Source organism: Hyperolius riggenbachi, chromosome 4 (assembly GCF_040937935.1).
Source record: "Hyperolius riggenbachi isolate aHypRig1 chromosome 4, aHypRig1.pri, whole genome shotgun sequence".
Classification (NCBI taxonomy): Eukaryota; Metazoa; Chordata; class Amphibia; order Anura; family Hyperoliidae; genus Hyperolius; species Hyperolius riggenbachi.
In genome coordinates this window covers 383834180-383855433 of record NC_090649.1, presented here as the reverse complement: position 1 = coordinate 383855433, position 21254 = coordinate 383834180, and the positions used below count along the sequence as shown (strand labels likewise).

General features: G+C 42.6%; 1 protein-coding gene across 7 annotated transcripts in view; it reads left to right on the top strand.

Annotated features, from left to right (window-relative positions):
- Window positions 1-21254, top strand: part of LOC137504114 (proton-coupled folate transporter-like) — a 371775-nt gene that overhangs the window by 285047 nt on the left and 65474 nt on the right. For all 7 annotated transcript variants that reach the window (XM_068232126.1, XM_068232124.1, XM_068232123.1 and 4 more), the window contains one exon: window positions 5617-5700. In XM_068232126.1, the coding sequence (XP_068088227.1) occupies window positions 5617-5700 (84 nt within the window). The remainder of the gene's footprint in view (window positions 1-5616; window positions 5701-21254) is intronic.

Genomic DNA, 21254 nt, shown 5'->3' with positions numbered 1-21254 from the left:
CTGAAGAACTCTATTTTGATGGCTGCACGCATCTAGGAAGAGCGCTCCCACATGATAACCATTATATGAGCAAGGAAACTATACATGTGGTTACTACCTGCCAATGTGTTTTATTTAGAATTTAGCACCTGTAATATGAATGTTGATGAATGTTTGATTCATTATCTTTTGTAAAATTTTAGAGGTGACCCACTTAACACCTGACTCAGCATATGAGCGCAGTATCAGGGTGCTGTAATTGTTGTGAATTCTTCAGTCAGGCGAACCTCTAGATACTTAATACTGAGGATAGCTCTGGCTACCTTATACTAAGGGGCACCTGTAGCTACCTATGAGTGCAGAGGAAGTAAGGGAGAAGCGACAGCTGTGTCAGCCAACACACTTGAGGTGCGGTTCGGCAGGTGTTTGTAGGTTTATGTAAGGCAAAGTGTATGGTGCCAGGACATTTGTGCCTATAGGCTCCTGGGATGTAAATCCGGGCCTCTCTATTCAGAAATGTTTAGCACACATGCAAAGACGTAAAGTGAACCTCTAGGGAGAAAGTGCCCCATTAATATACTTAACTCAGTAGAGGGAAGCCTTTGGATAATCCAGAGGCTTACCCTGTTCTCCTCGCTTCCACTGATTCAGCACAAGAAACCCCTCCCCAGACCTCTTTGCCAAGGGCTTCTAGAAAGGTGCATGCAGCTGCACTCTCATCTGTGCGCGGCCACACTGTGCAGGTGCAGAATGCCTTGTGCCATCACAGTAGCATGGAACCATGTGGGTTTGACTTTTTCTGTCGAGCCTGAGCAGCTCCATGCTACTGAACAGGCACGAAGCATCCTGAACAGTGCGGCCGCGCTCATTCAAAGACGGGAGCACAGCCGTAAACTCCAGATGGTCTGACTGGAGGATCCAGAGACTTCCCTCTACCGAGTAGAGTTGGGCCGAACCTCCGATTTTAGGTTCGCGAACCGGGTTCGCGAACTTTCGCGGAAGGTTCGGTTCGCGTTAAAGTTCGCGAACCGCAATAGACTTCAATGGGGATGCGAACTTTGAAAAAAAAAAAAAATTATGCTGGCCACAAAAGTGATGGAAAAGATGTTTCAAGGGGTCTAACACCTGGAGGGGGGCATGGCGGAGTGGGATACACGCCAAAAGTCACCGGGAAAAATCTGGATTTGACGCAAAGCAGCGTTTTAAGGGCAGAAATCACATTGAATGCTAAATGACAGGCCTAAAGTGCTTTAAAACATCTTGCATGTGTATACATCAATCAGGGAGTGTAATTAAGGTACTGCTTCACACTGACACACCAAACTCCACTGAACAGAACAGGTATGCAGTGGCGGGTTCACTGAACAGAACAGGTATGCAGTGGCGGGTCCACTGAACAGGTATACAGTGGCGGGTCCACTAAACAGAACAGGTATGCAGTGGCGGGTTCACTAAACAGGTATACAGTGGCGGGTCCACTGAACAGAACAGGTATGCAGTGGTGGGTTCACAGAACAGGTATGCAGTGGCAGGATCAATGAACAGGTATGCAGTGGCAGGATCACTGAACAGGTATGCAGTGGCAGGATCAATGAACAGGTATGCAGTGGCAGGATCAATGAACAGGTATGCAGTGGCAGGATCAATGAACAGGTATGCAGTGGCAGGATCAATGAACAGGTATGCAGTGGCAGGATCAATGAACAGGTATGCAGTGGCAGGATCAATGAACAGGTATGCAGTGGCAGGATCACTGAACAGGTATGCAGTGGCAGGATCAATGAACAGGTATGCAGTGGCAGGATCAATGAACAGGTATGCAGTGGCAGGATCAATGAACAGGTATGCAGTGGCAGGATCAATGAACAGGTATGCAGCCAGGGACAAGCTAAGGCTAACTAATCTTTCCCTATGAGAGACTGCAGTAGCTCGCCCTACTCTAACTAATGCAGGCACACGAGTGGCCACGGCCGCCGCTGCCTGCCTATATAAGGGGGGGTGGGGCTCCAGGGGCTAGTGTAGCCTAATTGGCTACACTGGGCCTGCTGACTGTGATGTAGAGGGTCAAAGTTGACCCTCAGTGCATTATGGGGCGAACCGCAATGGGGCGAACTTTTCCGCAATAAAGTTCGCGTGCGGTACCCGCACGCGAACCACCTAGGTTCGCGCGAACCAGGTTCGCCGGCGAACCGTTCGGCCCAACTCTACTACCGAGTACGTAAATTTGTCTCCTTTGAAAGTGACAGGTTTACTTTAATGCATTTATATACACTGAGCTTATTTATACTAGTTCATCACCTTACTGAGTTATGCATTACAAAAAGTATCCAGTAAATAGAGGACAAGGTTATAGAAGATGCATACTATCATAGCACATATAATAGGAATTACCTTCAGTAACAGCATCCATATTTGTACAATGCCCTTCCTAAAGCTCTGGCAATCAACTATACTATCGTTATGTTCAATATGTGAAACTTGGAGTGGCGGCAAATTTTCTTAAGAGGTGCCAGCAGTATTCAAAAGCGTAATGCAGTGTCACGGAACATCCCATAATAATACTCAACCAACTGCATTAAAGAAACTGCTTCTCCTACCTCAATAAAAAGTCTACTTCCATTCCATGACCAAACTACAAGAAAAATAGTACAAACCAGAATTCCTGAGAAGATAACACATCAGAAACCACTGTTATCCAAAGCAATTACCACTGAATTACCCCCCCCCCCTCCCCCAAGAAAAAGAAGAAAGAAAAACCTAGATGATCTCCAACTCAAATTAAACTTAATAACTAAATGAACTGATAGCAATAACACACACTGCAGTTGAGGTATAAGTGATTCTGCAGTGACAGAGTGAGTGCTTCCAGATTTAATGAGCTAAATTGCCTATCAATTCATTTTAAAGTAAACTGGAAATAATCTAATGAACTGATAATTGCAAATAAGACAACCTGTGTATGGCTAGCCTACCTTATGAAGAATATTTCTGCGTATTTTAAATCACTGCAGAGAGAAGTGACATTGATGCACATTCCATCTATTGACAGCATTGGCACCATTGCATACTGGCATCGTGCAACAGGCATGTTGATAGCAGATGTATTGTTATGCTCATGGCTGGCACTTACATAGAGGCAAAGGAAGCATTTGCCCCGGGGCCCGACCTCTGCTGAGGCCCCCGCAGCGCCGACCTTGCTACATTTTGCCTTGCCTGTTCCCCCCGCTCGCACTGCTTCCCCGCTAGCACTGCTCCCCGGGGCCCTGAAAGTATAACAGCAGCCATAATTACCTATTAGTCACGGCAGGTGAACAGACGGGAAGCGGCTGCACTCAGAGACACGCTGTCTCCCTCCCACTCTATGACCCGGCGTTTGTTTACACATGACGCTCCGGGCCATAGAGTGGGAGGGAGACAGCATGTCTCAGAGTGCATCCGCTGCCCGTCCGCTCACAGACTAATATATATACTTGCAGGGCCCCGGGGAGCAGAGGGGCAATGGCGGGGGGAAGGTGGGAGGGCCCAACGCTACGGTTTGCCCCAGGGCCACAGGGCCCCTTAAACCGGCCCTGGTTATGCTTTAGATAATCTTAACATTTGCAAATGTGGAGTGGACATGGTTCTGTGCTTTGAAATTGTGAGTTGACTATATCTATGTGACATATGTTTTTGGTGCAGGGTACTGGTTTAGTGACAATAGTCTCTTTAGCAATGTACCCCCATAGGTGTTTATTCCACCCTAATACCTTATCCTAAGGTCCTATTTTAATATGAAGACTCTTCTATATCTAACTCTAACCTACTTCGTTTGTGAAAGTTCCCCTCCAATGTCCTAACTGTAAAAGTTCTTCTTAGGACCCGTTTCCACTTTTTAGTGATGTGAATGCAACTACCTAGCCACATCACTTCCGCCACTGGCCGCATCACTTCCACATCTCCCGATGTGGAAGTCAATTGAGGAGATGGGACGCGGCTGCGGGCGGATGCGGCTGTGCGAGAATCTGCAGCACCGCTCCGCACAACATGCACACAGTGGAAACTCTTCCATTGCCGTGCATGTGTTTCAGGACACCTGCGGTGCGATGCGGCTATGTAGCCGCATCGCACTGCTCCTAGTGGAAAGGGCCCTAAATGTTACTCCCCACCTCAATGCTTGACTCTAACCCTAATATAGATGGCTCTCTGTCCTTCTCCCTAAGTGTAATAGCTGCCCCTAATACCTAATCCTAACCAGAACTTCCCAATTTTAGCCAATAATTTGGTCAGCGTAAGGTTCATGTTTAATTTAGTCTTATCATTAGCTAGATATAGAAAAGCACCACAGAAGATGCTGCCACTATATAAATCCAGAATATTGGGTGACATTAGGACTTCAGTATTTTGGGGAAAATTTAACATGAGATATACCGGTAGTTTAAAAGCTTAGGGTTAAGCTAATGTGTATTATTAGAGTTTGTATTACGGATTTGGGATTTTTTTCAGGGGGGGGGGGGGGGAATATTAAATCATTATTTTGATCAATCTGTGGCAAAAGTATATCAAAATTACAATTAAGCAGTACATTTTTCAGTTGGGCACAGCGGTATAGCGGCGGTAGATCAGTGGCTCGTAGTATTGCACTGAACCACTACTGTAATACTATTATTTTCTGGTGAAATGCTGCTGCATTACAATTATTTTCATGTGGGGCATCAAGGTGCAAGGGGGTATTTGGGCTGCACAGGTTTCCTCACCTGGAGTGACAAAATGGCCAGAGGTGCCCCTGTACTCAAAGCTAGTGACTGGATTAGTGACTGACTAGATTGCATAATTGTTTAAGTCATTTATGTGTGACAAACCTGTCAAAAAATTCTGGGTCATCTCATCACTAGTTTGCTGGCTTTTGTTAAATAATGAAAAATATATATATAATTTCTTTTAAATTTTTTTGTGTTGAACATTTTTTCCCAGCTATCCAACCAAAGAGACAATTGTTTTTAATGCAAGATTCAAGGTTTGGAAGTGTGAAAAAAATAAAAAAAAGACAATTTTTAGTCTGAAATTTACTACATAGAGCTCTGTTAGTATTTTGTAATGATGCCAGCAAGCTGCCAATTGATGCTGCCTCTATAAACCCTGACATTTTTATGAAACAACCACATCAGCAGTGAGGACCACATACTTGGCCGCCATTCAGAGGCTACACGGCTCTATAGGCTGCAGTACGAACATCTCTTCTGCTACCTGCAGGCACACAGCAGGAAATGGCTTAGCTTAGCATGCATGGGTAGTGCAGTAGGAGAGGCGAGGAGGGAGCTCCAGAGCACTACCTAACAAATCAGGGAAGCGTTAGTTCTAAACACCCACAAACCCAACTGCTGCTGCCTCTCACACTCCTAGATGAACCAGCAACTCTGTGGAGAAGGGTTGCAGGGAGGAAAACTGGGCATGATTTTCCAGCAGGGAAGTATGCAATAGAAGAAAGGGGGAGGGGGGGTGGGTGGGCTCAGGGCATTGTCATTGGCAAGTTAGACCAGAAAATAGGTCAGAAACAGCCAGAACACTAAGACAGATCTTTGAGATGGAAAAATAAATTTAAGAAAATGGTGTATGCTGAAAAAAGAAAAGTGCCACACCAGTAATTCTACTCTTCCATAGGTGGTGTTTTACATGCTCCTAGTGGATACACGATGGCCGTTCTTCGATCCGTTTCATCTAAGATAGCAAATCCAAATGAACAAGGTAAAGTGATGATTAATTTATGTTCCAATTTCCCAGAATTCTCTTAAAGCGGACCTGAACTCAAAACTTCCTCTCTGCTGTAAAAGATAAGCAAAAGCATTATAACCTTTATAGAAAAACATTTCTTTGTTACAGCTTACAGACTCCTGCAATAAATCTGCAGTGTGTCTACTATCTGCTTTCATGGAAGTAGGCAAAGGGTTAACATCCTATGTTTACATATTAGCTGTGTCTGCCGAGACTGCCACGTTTCTGTGCTGACCCAACTGAGAGATCAAATTGCACTTGTGGTAACTTACAAATGAGGGTGAATTAGACAGACTCTTCTCTCTACAAAACACACAGGGTGCGTTTTTTTCTGTTTTCCTTGTGTTCTATGCAAAAGTAGAGGTCCACTTTAAGTAATTGAAAGTTTAAGAGAAACTTGTTTTTTTATGGAAAAATAAAAAATGGTCTCTTATGACATCTAGAAACATTGTAATAAAGAAATCACTGCAAACTGAGGATGCAAAAATAGAAATTTGAAGCAGCTACTGTATATTCAGCAGCTGTTTTCATATTACCGGTAGTTGCTTTCAGTTACTTAACAATCTGGCATAACTCAGCATGATATATCTCTTTTTGTTTTATACAGCTCACTCCTAAGTTTACCTACCCTGACTGAATTTGGGAAACATTGGCTATTGTAACATGTAATCAGGCAGAAGGCTTTCTTTTTAAATACGGAACGGAATACGTTCAGATGAATCATCAATCATCACATAATTGTGTGTGGCCTTTTAAAATCATAATGATAAGGGAAATCACCAGGAGCCTGATCAAAATACATACCCTTGCATTTTTGGGTTAATAATATACACACAGGTTTAGGCGCTAGTCTACTTTAGGGGACCCACCGCAAATCCCCATAGACACTTTCAGCTGGGCTGCAAAACGGAACAAATGTCCGCTTTCACCTTGTTTAAACCCCCACAAGCCTTATTCATGGATAAGTAAGCATGTCCTGTTATGAATTTTGAGGTTTTCGGTAAAAAAAAAGTTTAAATTGCCTATGTAGGAGCTGCCGAACGGCCTGAATCTCGGGTCTGTCGGCCAGCTTAATTCTGCTTTGCAGGTCGTTTCTTCCTCCTCATTGAAGGGTTTGTTAGCTGACAACAAAAGCTAGACCAAGACATGATATGAATGGAGATTGTACATGTGTTTACATGGATTTTCTCTGAGCATTCAAGTTACCTACTACATCCCTAAAATAGGAATGAGAGGAGGAATGTTTCATTTGCTTCCCCCCAAAATTGACATATGACTGTGGTAAGGATAAGATTGTGAGCCCTTCTGAGAGACAATTAGTGACAAGACTTCATACTAAGTAAGGCACCTCTGAAGATGTCAGAGCTATATACAGTGGAGGAAATAATTATTTGACCCCCTCACTGATTTTGTAAGTTTGTCCAATGACAAAGAAATGAAAAGTCTCAGAACAGTATCATTTCAATGGTAGGTTTATTTTAACAGTGGCAGATAGCACATCAAAAGGAAAATCGAAAAAATAACCTTAAATAAAAGATAGAAACTGATTTGCATTTCATTGAGTGAAATAAGTTTTTGAACCCCTACCAACCATTAAGAGTTCTGGCTCCCACAGAGTGGTTAGACACTTCTACTCAATTAGTCACCCTCATTAAGGACACCTGTCTTAACTAGTCACCTGTATAAAAGACACCTGTCTACAGAATCAATCAATCAAGCAGACTCCAAACTCTCCAACATGGGAAAGACCAAAGAGCTGTCCAAGGATGTCAGAGACAAAATTGTAGACCTGCACAAGGCTGGAATGGGCTACAAAACCATTAGCAAGAAGCTGGGAGAGAAGGTGACAACTGTTGGTGCGATTGTTCGAAAATGGAAGGAGCACAAAATGACCATCAATCGACCTCGCTCTGGGGCTCCACGCAAGATCTCACCTCGTGGGGTGTCAATGGTTCTGAGAAAGGTGAAAAAGCATCCTAGAACTACACGGGAGGAGTTAGTGAATGACCTCAAATTAGCAGGGACCACAGTCACCAAGAAAACCATTGGCAACACATTACACCGCAATGGATTAAAATCCTGCAGGGCTCGCAAGGTCCCCCTGCTCAAGAAGGCACATGTGCAGGCCCGTCTGAAGTTTGCCAATGAACACCTGAATGATTCTGTGAGTGACTGGGAGAAGGTGCTGTGGTCTCATGAGACCAAAATAGACTCAACTCGCTGTGTTTGGAGGAAGAAAAATGCTGCCTATGACACCCAAAACACCGTCCCTACCGTCAAGCATGGGGGTGGAAACATTTTGCTTTGGGGGTGTTTTTTTGCTAAGGGCACAGGACAACTTAATCGCATTAACGGGAAAATGGACGGAGCCATGTATCGTGAAATCCTGAACGACAACCTCCTTCCCTCTGCCAGGAAACTGAAAATGGGTCGTGGATGGGTGTTCCAGCACGACAATGCCCCAAAACATACAGCAAAGGCAACAAAGGAGTGGCTCAAGAAGAAGCACATTAAAGTCATGGAGTGGCCTAGTCAGTCTCCGGACCTTAATCCAATAGAAAATCTATGGAGGGAGCTCAAGCTCAGAGTTGCACAGAGACAGTCTCGAAACCTTAGGGATTTAGAGATGATCTGCAAAGAGGAGTGGACCAACATTCCTCCTAAAATGTGTGCAAACTTGGTCATCAATTACAAGAAACGTTTGACCTCTGTGCTTGCAAACAACGGTTTTTCCACTAAGTATTAAGTCTTTTATTGTTAGAGGGTTCAAAAACTTATTTCACTCAATGAAATGCAAATCAGTTGCTATCTTTTATTTAAGGTTATTTTTTCGATTTTCCTTTTGATGTGCTATCTGCCACTGTTAAAATAAACCTACCATTGAAATGATACTGTTCTGAGACTTTTCATTTCTTTGTCATTGGACAAACTTATAAAATCAGTGAGGGGTCAAATAATTATTTCCTCCACTGTAAATACAAAATTAACAAAAATTCAAAATGGGCAATACACAGTTCTGAGAATAATATAAAGGTATGCAAACTTTTAACCTTACTATTTAAGGAAACAAAGGAACTGGCTCTGCTTGATCATTTATTGGTCACTAATAAAACCTTAGATAAGAAAGAATAGACAGACTCTGGCATTCTTCGAGCCAAGCTTCTTTATTATGGCCATGAAGCACAGGTACAACAAATCCCCCTACAGTATAATAAAATCTTGGGTTATGCAAAGTATAGTTCAAAGCAAAATTTGCAAGCACAAGTGTTGCTGGAAAAGTGACACACCATGTGGTGTGGAGATGGTGTGTGCTGGTGGGACGTGCTTGACAACCATTTCACACAAAAACAGCACTTATGAGGACAAACCAAAGATGATACAACATTATGCAGAATTATCAATTCTTAGCAGGATGGTGACATATTGGAACAGGATGTCAACAGCCTTGCCAGATTTGGCAGGTATATGGCAGAAGACATTTAATGTTGCTAAATGTAAGGTAATGCACCTTGGATGTGCCAACAGTACAGCATCATATAAAGTAATAGGCATGCGGCTGGGAATACTGGTTGATAACAAGTTTATCAACCATATCCAATGTTAGGCAGCAAAATTGATTGGAAAACTGGGCTTATTTAGCCTTAAAAAAAGAAAACTTAGAGGTGACCTGATTAGTATCAGAGGATGATACAAAAGCTTTGCAGATGAGGTTTCTGTCCCTTGGCTTGTACAGCGGACAAAAGACATGAGCTGCATATGGAGGGTAAAGCTTTTACTATCTAGAAAGGGTTTTTGTTTTTTTGTGTTTTGTTTTTTTTTGATGAAAAAAGTAGTTAAAATGTGTAGCATCCTACTACAGGAAGTTGTTATGGCAAATTCTTTATTTGAGCTTAAAGACGTATTGGATGCTTTTCTTGCATTGCAGTACATCCATGGCTATAAATACTAAGTTATTCCCAGTGGTATTTATCTAGGTATTTTATCTGACTGCCATCTGGAGTCAGAAATATTTTTTTTCTCCCCTTGAAGGCTAATGGGCCCAAGTCTTGTAAGGCTTTTTTTGTATTCCCCTGCATCAACTGGAATATGTAAGGGTTACAGTGGTTGTACAATTATTATTATTAACATATTTGTATTTATTTTTTTGGGTTGAACTTGATGGACGGGTTCCATTTTTCAACTGAACTATGTAGCTAAGTAATCATTTTTTGGGTGCAAATGCTTTTGTTTTTGTTAAGGTCTGCACATATTTTATGTGAATGTTAAGAATCTTGATTAATAGATGCTAAAGAGCAAAGTGTTACACAGCAGAATCTTTCTGAAAATTGTTTGTTTGCTCTATTTTATTTTATGAAGATTGGATTGTTATGTAAAATGTTTGTAAATGTAAAAACTCAATGATGGCTTGTTACTAATGCATAATAACCAATAGAATTTCATAATTTTGTGCTGTGTTGCAATCAGAAGTATGAAAAATGTTTTCAAAATTGATTATTGTTATGTGTGGCACTTATTTTGCATTTTATTATTTTTTTCTACTCTGCACAAGATATGCTTAATTAAAAGTAAATTACTTTTTGACAGCTACTATCACTTGAAACATGCCAGTCAAAACAATGAATGTGAGAAATGTGTTCCCTAAATCAAGCGGATTTGAGCTTTTATAAAATGTCAGGATAAGACTAAGAGCAGTATCAGAAAAAGTTTAATTTATACATAGCTCTTACTCATTTACAGCAAATTGCTGAATTTACAGGAGGTCAACAACTCAATTATAGAGACTGATTTGATAACTTTTACACATGAAAGAAGGAAGCATTCTTCTGAATATGAGCATTATAAGTGGAATTAAACCTTGTAAGCTTGATTAAAGGATGTTTAATTCTATACCAGATTAGAAGTGAAGACACTGATTAAAATTTCAATACAGTAAAAATGTTATTTTATTAGGTTCACTTTTTTATCATTAACTATAAAATATATATTAAATATAGGTTTGATTATGTGTTATATGTAAGGATGAGAGGACAAAAGTGAAATTCAGTTGTTCCTGAAGTAAAACTGATTGTTAATTGAAATTAGAGATGGCCCGAATTGTTGGCTGATGGACATTTCCCGCCAAATTTCCGCTGTTCGCGTTTTGGTGAACTGCGAACATTTGGCGTGTTCGACCCACCCCCTATACATCATCATGGAGCCAAACTTTGACCCCTTACCTCAAAGTCATCAGACACATGGCAGCCAATCAGCTAGCACCCCCTTCTGGACCCCCACCCCCTTATTAAAAAGCAATTGCGGTGGCCATATTGGATTCATTCTTTGCTGGCTGCTGTTAGTGAGAAAAGGGTCAGACCTGCTGCAGACAGGTAGGGAAAGCATTAGCTAGGCCTGTGATCTTGTTCCTCACTGACTACTTGAAAGCACCCAAAATAGCCCTTTTGAGCGCTAATACATCAGTCTCCTGTTTTTCATTTTGTGTGTGACCCTCCATAGCCTACCAAAAAACCCAAAAGTAGGACAAGCACCATCACTAATACTAAATGACACTAAATAGCATCAGGCTCATGAAGATATCAATTGATACATGTGTGCAGAAAGGCCCAACAGAAATAGGAACACATAACCAACAAGATAAGCGTATGACCCTGCATAAACCGCACCACAGTATAGAGAAAGTACAAATAAGCCTTTATTGATCCATACAAATACAATAAAACCATAAAAACAGGCACAATATTGTATAATGCCCGGAAGAAGCCGCTATTTGCGGCGAATCGCGACGGCTCTCTGCACACCTGCCCTCTGATCCAGCTCCACTCCGGTAAGTCCTGCACTTAGCACGCACGCTTCCAGCCACTTCGATTGTTCCCTCCCTGGGGCTCTCCCTGTCATTTGGCCATCACTTCACTCACTGGCCTCCACATATGGAATTACATTCCACATTTCCCTCATATCTCGGGACATATGCCTCATTTGCATAGGTCACCTTATTTGCAGACTTTTATCTGCTTCATTCACATCCCCCTCTCCTTGCTCCCGGTGTGTACAGCTGGTATCTGGTAATCCACATATTTACCGTTTTACATTAGCACATACAGTGCTTTTTTGAGGGCATTATTTATACAATATTGTGCCTGTTTTTATGGTTTTACTGTATTTGTATGGATCAATAAAGGCTTATTTGTACTTTCTCTATACTGTGGTGCGGTTTATGCAGGGTCATACGCTTATCTCACTCCACAGCCTACCGACACCCATAGCTGTGCACACTACTACTATTGTGGCCACATTAAGTTGCAGGCACAGAACCACTCCAGTGCTTTTTTTCACTGTATCCTGATAGAACCATTGTATTTCTCTGTGTGTGACAATCCACAGCCCACTGACACCCATAGCTGTGCACACTACTGCTATTGTGGCCACATTAAGTTGCAGACACAGTACCACTCCAGTGCATTATTTGTAGGAATGTACTGTGTTTCTGCCCTTTGGGGATTAAAACCCAACTATGCGTCCACTCCGTAATTTTTGGTGGAATCTTTGGCATGGATCCCCCTCCAGCATGCTACAGTCCAGGTGTTAGACCCCTTGAAACAACTTTCCCATCACTATTGTGGCCAGAAACTGTCCCAGTAGGTTTTAAAATTCGTCTGCCCATTAAAGTCTATGGCGGTTCGCCAGGTTCGCATGTTCGCAAACATTTGGAGAAGTTCGTGAACTCAAAATTTGATGCTCGCGATATCTCTAGTTGAAATGGGCTGTGGTAGTAGGGGTTACCTCACGTTGGTCACTGCCTCTGGCACCAGCACTCCATTCCCCCCTACATCTCTGTACAGTGGAAGGAGGAAGTATCAGGAGGATGTAGAGGGAAAATGGGAAGCAGACATTTCTGAGTGACCTTGACAAGTACCTAGTGAACTGGGACTGAGTATTTCTGAACAGCAAGTCTTGTGATATTTTTCTATTATGCACAAGTTAGCTCCTAATGAAAGTGGTCAAGCTTTAAATAGATGTTAAATAAATTTATAAGATTATTCACTTTCTCTGCTTAAAAAACAGTTTTTTTTAGTAAGCATCATTTCTATTTGCTTTGAGATAGGAATCAGAAACCATTTATAAAGACAGGTAGGGGCAGACCTGTCTTTATAAATGAATGCTGATTCCTACCACTTACAACACCAGTGATTCCATGCGTTAATAGGCAGCATATCTTGGCAAAAGCAGCCATCTGAGCTATAGCCCACGTAACCTCTGCAACTATATTGGAACATGCATACAGATGCAAATGCTGTACTACCTTTTTGATGTATTTATTTTTTTAGTTTTTTTTTTAACATATTGCCAGACTGCTCATGCATGGTTGTGGATATGAATGGTGATATGATTTACTGCACATTTGGTTTGAGTATGAACCTATTTGTGTATCATACTACACAGTATATTTATTTATTGTTTGTGATTATAATACCATTGTATTACCATTACCCAGGGTTACTTTAAAGTTGATGTTTACTATATCTGTACCCTCAGAGGAACAATTGGGTGGATCCACTTTCTTGCAGTAGCAGCAGTGTTAAAAACATCCAATGCTCAGTGTATAATCCAATACAGCACCAGCAATACCCAATGTATAAAATATAAAAAAAAATCACATCAGTATAATTACTAAATTAATTGTAGGAATTACAAAAACATGACATCTGCTGCTGTTTTGTTCTCCCTCAAATACTTACAGGCTCCCTTGGCCTTTCTCCAGTCTACACCAGAGCCACATTCCCCTTGGAACCAACCCTCTCTAATGAATACAATAATGGAGAACTGCCATATTATGACCATCCCTCTGCCATGCTTCCCATATCAGGAGTTATCACTCATCCCCTAGATACCAGGGAGATGGAGTACACAGAGCAGTGGTCATGTGTACCACAAATCCTACAATTGATGTATTTATACACTTTTTTAAACATAAATTCTCATGCTAACTCATTAGTGAAAATGGGATGGGGGGAGGGGATTTATATTAAAAAAAAAAAAAAAAGACAACCTGGCGAGTTGCTTAAAGAGAACCCGAGGTGGGATTTACTTATGCTAGTGGGGCACAGAGGCTGGTTGTGCACACTAACACCAGCCTCTGTTGCCCCATGGTGTGCCTCCAAGACCTCCCTGCGCGCCGCTATACACCCCGCAGTGCTGGCGACACGCAGCGTGTCACCAGCACAATGTTTACCTATGCGGCGTCAGTCAGCGCCGCTCCCCCGCCTCCTCCGTATCGGCGCTACCCACCCGCGTCCCTTCCCTCCTGCTGATTGGAGGGAAGTGACGCGGGCGGGTAGCGCCAATACGGAGGAGGCGGGGGAGCGGCGCTAACAGACAGGCGAGGGGTAAACATTGTGCTGGGAGAACATTAATTTATAGCACATTTTACTCTGGGGGACATTTTATTTTTATTTATGTGTTTTCATGTATTTTACATTTTACAATTTTTCACAGTATTGATCCTTTAAAAAGTTTTTTACTTTTCTTTTAAGTTTACTTTTATACCATGTAAACCTTTTTGTTCTTTTCATTAAAATCCTGAAAGTTCTCTAACCCTGGTATAAATATATTGTTTGGCTTCCATCAGTTAGAGAATGTAACACAGGTATATCTATCACACGGATTAAGTTGGCTTGAACTTGGGCTGTATGACAAAAACTAATGGCATGCTATCACAGATATGGCAGCTCTGCCAAGCAAAACAAACAAAATTACAAACTGTACAGACCATGAGTTTTTACTCATTGCATCTTCACGCTTGTGTATTGGTGCAATAAGCCACTGATGCTTTCTCGCGGCTTGGCAATTCATTTGAGCTACAAGGCTGTATATGACTGTATTCTTCACTGTAAAACACAAAATCAATTGATTGGTTTTATTCCTATAACTTATATTGTATACAGAACAACTAAATAACAGTAAAAGCAATGGAAAAAAAGTTTGAGCAAGAGTGTTGCTAGAACATTTACCTGAAATAGTTTATATGCTAAACAGCATGATGAAAACTGAATAATATAGCCAGCCCCATACATTGCTGGAACATACCAGGGCCCTCACTCTCTATACCCTATCATTGATATGTACTGTAAATACTGATTTTATCATATTTAGTATTTGTGTAGGCATGCTCCTCTTTATCCTAAATGTGTGAATACCATTTTCTGCCATAGTTCACTAACGCTGCACGTGCTGTATTATGGGAAGCAGAATTGGTGAGTGCCAACACTCCCGCAGCCATACAGTCTAGTGTTGAGCAAAAAGTAGCGTAATTTCGTGTTGCCGTAATTACAGATGCAAATTTTGCCACTACGTGGCGAATTTTTAATTTCGTAATTGCCATACAAACAGTAATTCAGAATTCCATAAGCAAAATTTTCGGCACGTAATTTCGCGTTTCGGCACAAATTTAAGTTTTTTTGCGAAATTTCATCATTTTGTGTTTTCTATAGAAACAGTTATTTTAATTACGAAAATGTCCGTAATTTCGTTTCTAATAGTAGTTTTGCAAATTTAAGTTATCACTAAACACAGGAAAGTCACTCATTGATTACAATAAATGATGGCAATTACTGATAATGCAAAGGCCCCTGCACATGCTGTCACTTTAAATGTATCAGGAGGCTCTACCTGCAGCCACTTCTAAGACAGGTGCTCTTTGCCAAGGAGCACTTAGCGGTCATGCATGCTGAGACACTTGGTTTTGGGCCTTGCAATATCTGATAATGCAAATGTCCCTGCACGTTGTAACGATCGGTGTAACACAGAGAGGATCTGATTACCGGTGATCTGCAGTATCAACGAGAATACAGATATATACCCGATTATTGATGATCTGCAGTACCACCGATAATCAGATATATCTCTAACCTCTGGACACCTGAGTAATATGAGTGTTTGGTGCAACAGTAATACTTTGAGGAGGGTCCCCGTAAAGGGGATACAAGGCAGTATGGGATACTGCCTGAAGGACAGGCTCCTTCCTCGGCCTGAGGCTCCCGAAGGGGGGGAGTCAGGCTGAGTGAAGGAAGGACCAGAGTGTGAGTGACACCAAGGGTGGGGTGTCACTGACAGATCTGTGAACTATCTCTAAACAGAGAAGATAGTTCTCGAGGTCGGACTAGCCAGGTCGGCAACAGACAGACAGATAAGGTACAAAGACAGAAGGCTGATTCGGTATCCAAGACAGGCAGGGTTTGGCAGCGTGATATCAGATATGCGTGGTACCGCATCAGAAAGCAGAGGAATGGTCAGGAAAGCAGAAGGTCATAACAGATAATATACAATGCCTAGTCTCGGTGTGAGCTCCGTGATCATCAACACCCTGGAACTAGTCTGAAGAATAACAGAATGATCATACAAGTCCCTAATCTGAGTGTGAGGTCCGTGATCATCAACACCCTGGAACTAGTCTGACGTATAACAGGTTGGTAACACAAGTCCCTAATCTGGGTGTGAGCTCCTTGATCATCAACACCCTGGAACTAGTCTGAAGTATAACAGAGATATAACACAAGTCCCTAATCTGGGTGTGAGGTCCGTGATCATCAACACCCTGGAACTAGTCTAAAGTATAACAGAGATATAACACAAGTCCCTAATCTGGGTGTGAGGTCCGTGATCATCAACACCCTGGAACTAGTCTGAAGTATAACAGAGATATAACACAGAATCTGACAAAAGGTCTGAGTGCTTCCACGTAGTGATCGCAACGGCAGACAACCAGAGAATGACCAGCACCCAATATATATAGCAAAGCGCTCTCCAGCGCCTCCCCTAAGTGCTGCACCAATGGGAACTGGTTGAATCGTCAGCTGACCGGCTTGGTCAGCTGACTCCCTTCTGGCTGTCATAAAAGTTCTGCCTCAGCGCGCGCGCACGTCTTTCTTAACCTGTGTGGACTATCAGTCCCAGCCACACCAGACATGTGTTGCAAATCACCTGCCGTGCTGGATGCGGAATCCGCCGCACCGTTATCACGGCATGCGGCGGCTCCTCCGCGTTCGGCCATCTTACTGGATGTAGGCCTATGCGTGCAAACCGCCGCGTTGGACACGGAATCAGCCGCCCCGTTCTGAGTACACGCGGTGGCTTTTCCATGTTTACTCACACACGTGTTGTCACTTTAATCACTTGAGGACCGCAGTGTTAAACCCCCCTAGTGATCAGGCAATTTTTACTAAAATAGGCCACTGCAGCTTTAAGGCCTCACTGCAGGGCTGTACAACTCAGCACACAAGTGATCCCCCCCCCCCGCCTTTTCTCCCCAGAGCTTTCTGTTAGTGGGCTCTGATCGTTCCTCCAATGTTTATTTATTTTTTACAAATATTTTTCTTCTTTTTTTTTTTTTAAAATAAAATTGCTTATTTTTTTAATTATTTTCCCCTCCCTCCCCCGTCAGCCTATCACAGCGATCGGCTGAGATAGGCTCCAGCCTATCACAGCGCATTGCTCCTGTGTCCCCATTCCCAGCCATTCACGCCATTCGGCATGGAGTGGTCCTGGGGCTGCCGCGCTGCTCACGCCAATCGGCATGGAGCAGTTGTTATGCAGTTAAATGTATCAGGAGGCTCTGAACTGGAACCCAATTTTGAGAACAGCCAAATTTGCGCGTTACACATGAAATTCCGATTTGTTTCCATTGTGAAAACAATCGTAATTACGAGAAATAATCCTAATTATAAAATTCCACATACATGTAAAACTTTTCGATTACGGCCAAAATCGTAATTTCACAAATTACGCAAAAATTTTGCATAATGGTTATTAGGTCATTACGCTCATCACTAATACAGTCCTTCTTTGTGTACGAGATTTGGGAACTGCTCGAGCATTTCTTGTTTCTAGCTTTATTATGTAAATATTGGTTATTATTTTATGTAACGGGTGCTAGAAGCACAGCCATCGGCCTCTTGGGAGTCTTTACCTGCCGCTCCTGCATCCTCTGCCCAGTCACTGCAGACGTACATTGAGCACTGGTCTCTCCTGCTGCTTCACCCCTGTCTGGTGGTTACATAGCTGTACTATGGGATCCTGGAATTTTTTTTTTCTTTCTTCTTCATAAGCAGGAAATGGTGTGGGTTTATAAGTTCGTACTGTTGTGCAAACAAACTCAACCAACACAGCCAGAGATTTGTTGCTGTCACATACAGCTAAGCATGATTTACGTGTGGCTGTTCTTTGCTCATCTATTGGAAAACACTTCCGGTTGATTACCTCACAGTGGCGGCGCCAGGGGGGTGCTTGGGGGTGCTCGAGCACCCCCTAGAATTGTCCAAGCACCCCCAAAGCACCCCCTGGAGTGAACTGACTTCAGGCGTCTAAAAGACGCCAAGTCAGTTCACACACCGGCAGCACGGAGCAGCAGGCAGGGCTACGGTAAGATGGCCGCCCGGAGCCCTGTTCTGCAGACTTCGGGCGGCCATTTTCCCGTAGCCCTGCTCTCTGCATGCAGGCAGGAAGTCTCGTCGTGACGTCGGGAAGGAAGAGGATCGTGGGCGCGCGGGCGCTGCGCGCCACAATGAGGTCGGGACTCGGGACGGGAGGTCGGGAAAGAAGGTCTTCTGGCTGTAGGTGAGTAAATGGGTTTTTCTTTTCTTTTTCAGGTGATGCGGATTGTGCATATTGGGGTCATATCTGCTACGGATTGTGCATATTGGGGTCATATCTGCCACGGATTGTGCATATTGGGGTCATATCTGCCACGGATTGTGCATATTGGGGTCATATCTGCCACGGATTGTGCATATTGGGGTCATATCTGCCACGGATTGTGCATATTGGGGTCATATCTGCTACGGATTGTGCATATTGGGGTCATATCTGCTACGGATTGTGCATATTGGGGCGATATCTGCTACCGATTGTGCATGTTGGGGTCATTTCTGCTACCGATTGTGCATATTGGGGTCATTTCTGCTACCGATTGTGCATATTGGGGTCATTTCTGCTACCGATTGTGCATATTGGGGTCATTTCTGCTACCGATTGTGCATATTGGGGTCATATCTGCTACCGATTGTGCATATTGGGGTCATATCTGCTACCGATTGTGCATATTGGGGTCATATCTGCTACCGATTGTGCATATTGGGGTCATATCTGCTACCGATTGTGCATATTGGGGTCATATCTGCTACCGATTGTGCATATTGGGGTCATATCTGCTACCGATTGTGCATATTGGGGTCATATCTGCCACCGATTGTGCATATTGGGACCATATCTGCCACCGATTGTGCATATTGGGACCATATCTGCTACCGATTGTGCATATTGGGACCATATCTGCTACCGATTGTGCATATTGGGACCATATCTGCTACCGATTGTGCATATTGGGGCCATATCTGATAACGATTGTGCATATTGGGGCCATATCTGATAACGATTGTGCATATTGGGGTCATATCTGCTAACGATTGTGCATATTGGGGTCATATCTGCTACCGATTGTGCATATTGGGGCTATATCTGATAACGATTGTGCATATTGGGGCCATATCTGATAACGATTGTGCATATTGGGGCCATATCTGATAACGATTGTGCATATTGGGGCCATATCTGATAACGATTGTGCATATTGGGGTCATTGGACGTGTTTTTTGTTAAAATCTGCTCACATTACGTGTATTTTCTTGAGAAAACCTGCACAATTATGTGAATTTTCTGGGAAAAGGGTCACCAAAACTTGGGCCCTCTGTCTTTGCGTTGCACTTTTAAAGGGAACCCGAGGTGAGAATAATATTGAGGCTGCCATATTTATCTCCCTTTAAGCAATACCAGTTGCCTGGCTGCCGTGCTGGTCCTCTGCCTCTTATTCTTTCAACCATAGACCCTGAACAAGCATGCAGCAGGTCAGGGGTTTCTGACAATATTGTCAGAACTGACAAGATTAGCTGCATGGCTTGTTTCTGGTGTAATTCAGTTCACTACTACAGCCAAATAGATCAGCAGGGCTGCCAGGCAACTAGTATTGTTTAAAAGGAAATAAATATGGCAGCCACCATATCACTCTCACCCTGGGTTCACTTTAAATTACAGTTAGCCCCGCCCTCATCCGGTCATGACCACGCCCATTTTTTCGCCGCGGCGCGCTTCGCGCGCCGCAGGTTGTGGCCACACCCATTTTTGGCGCGGCGCGCTTCGCGCGCCGCAGGTCGTCAGCTCCCCCGGAAATTGGTCCAGCACCTGCATAGCACCCCCTAAAAAAATTTCCTGGAGCCGCCACTGTTACCTCATAAAGCTGACTGAGAGATTGACAGAAGTCTGCAAAGCTGTCATCAATGCAAAAGGAGACTTTAAAGACTTTTTTTTTAAACATTCTTTTTCACGACATGCCGTATTTTTTAGATCATAAGACACACCTTTGCTCCTCCCAAAAGTGGGGACTCGGGAGAAAGGGTCAGTGCGTCTTATGGTCTGAATAATACAATTCTGACCGGCACCAGGACCCCTATATGTCCCCCCAGAAGTAGATGCTGATAAGCTCCTCACTCACTCTCTTTTCCTCTGGCTTTCTTTTACCCTCAATCACTACTGTTGGACACTTTGTTGTTCGCTCAATACCTTCATGTTGTTTTTTATGCACTTACACATTTTAGTGGAAATGCCAAGAGCAAACGAAAGAGCTCTGGACATACCAATCCACAATCTGATCCTACTATGTCTACCATTAATTGTTTCCTGCAGATGTGACCACTAATGCTTATTCGCATTTGCTATTCATGTTATTCTTCCTCTGCTTAAAATGAAAGTGCTTTGTTTTGAGATATTTGATTGGTTATGGGTGTAGTTTTCAGGGAAGAGTACTAGTCTTCTTCTAGTACTTAATGATCTGTACAGCCAGTTACCAGTTAATGCACGTTGAACTAATCTATAATTAATGTGCATTACATATTTTCTAAGTGTTAGTGAACATTTTTTCAAAATCAGCTTTCTTGTTCAGAGCATAATGCCTAGGACATTGATAAATTGCCTCTGGTTTTTTTGCCTCTAATTGTTCACTAACCTCTCACTTAGGAGCGCTTAATGTGTTGACATTACAATAAATATTTCAGCTAAATATAATTTTCATCATAAAGTCAGAAGAATAATTGCCCTTCTCCATATATCTGTTTAATGTAAAAATGTCTAGGCCACTGAGTTGTTAATTAATATTTAAATGAAGCATTATTATTAATAGAAATACAATGTTTTATTTACTTAACTCATGCCCTAACAATAAAATTGTATTTATATTCATTTAATGATACTTTGTAATGTCTGGACCTAATTAGCTTCACAAGACAATATCGTTGAAAGATTTAACTGTAAAGTACTGCTTGTTATGTATTATGTGCATTTTATATTTGTCCATTTCAGTTAGGTGGCAAAAAAAACACGTTTCATGAACTCAGAGTTCAGATGCAGGTCCAACTTGTTTCAGCATACTTTCTACCTGTGTAAATGAACTGTAAAGGCACCCATAGACATGATGACATGATTGTTGC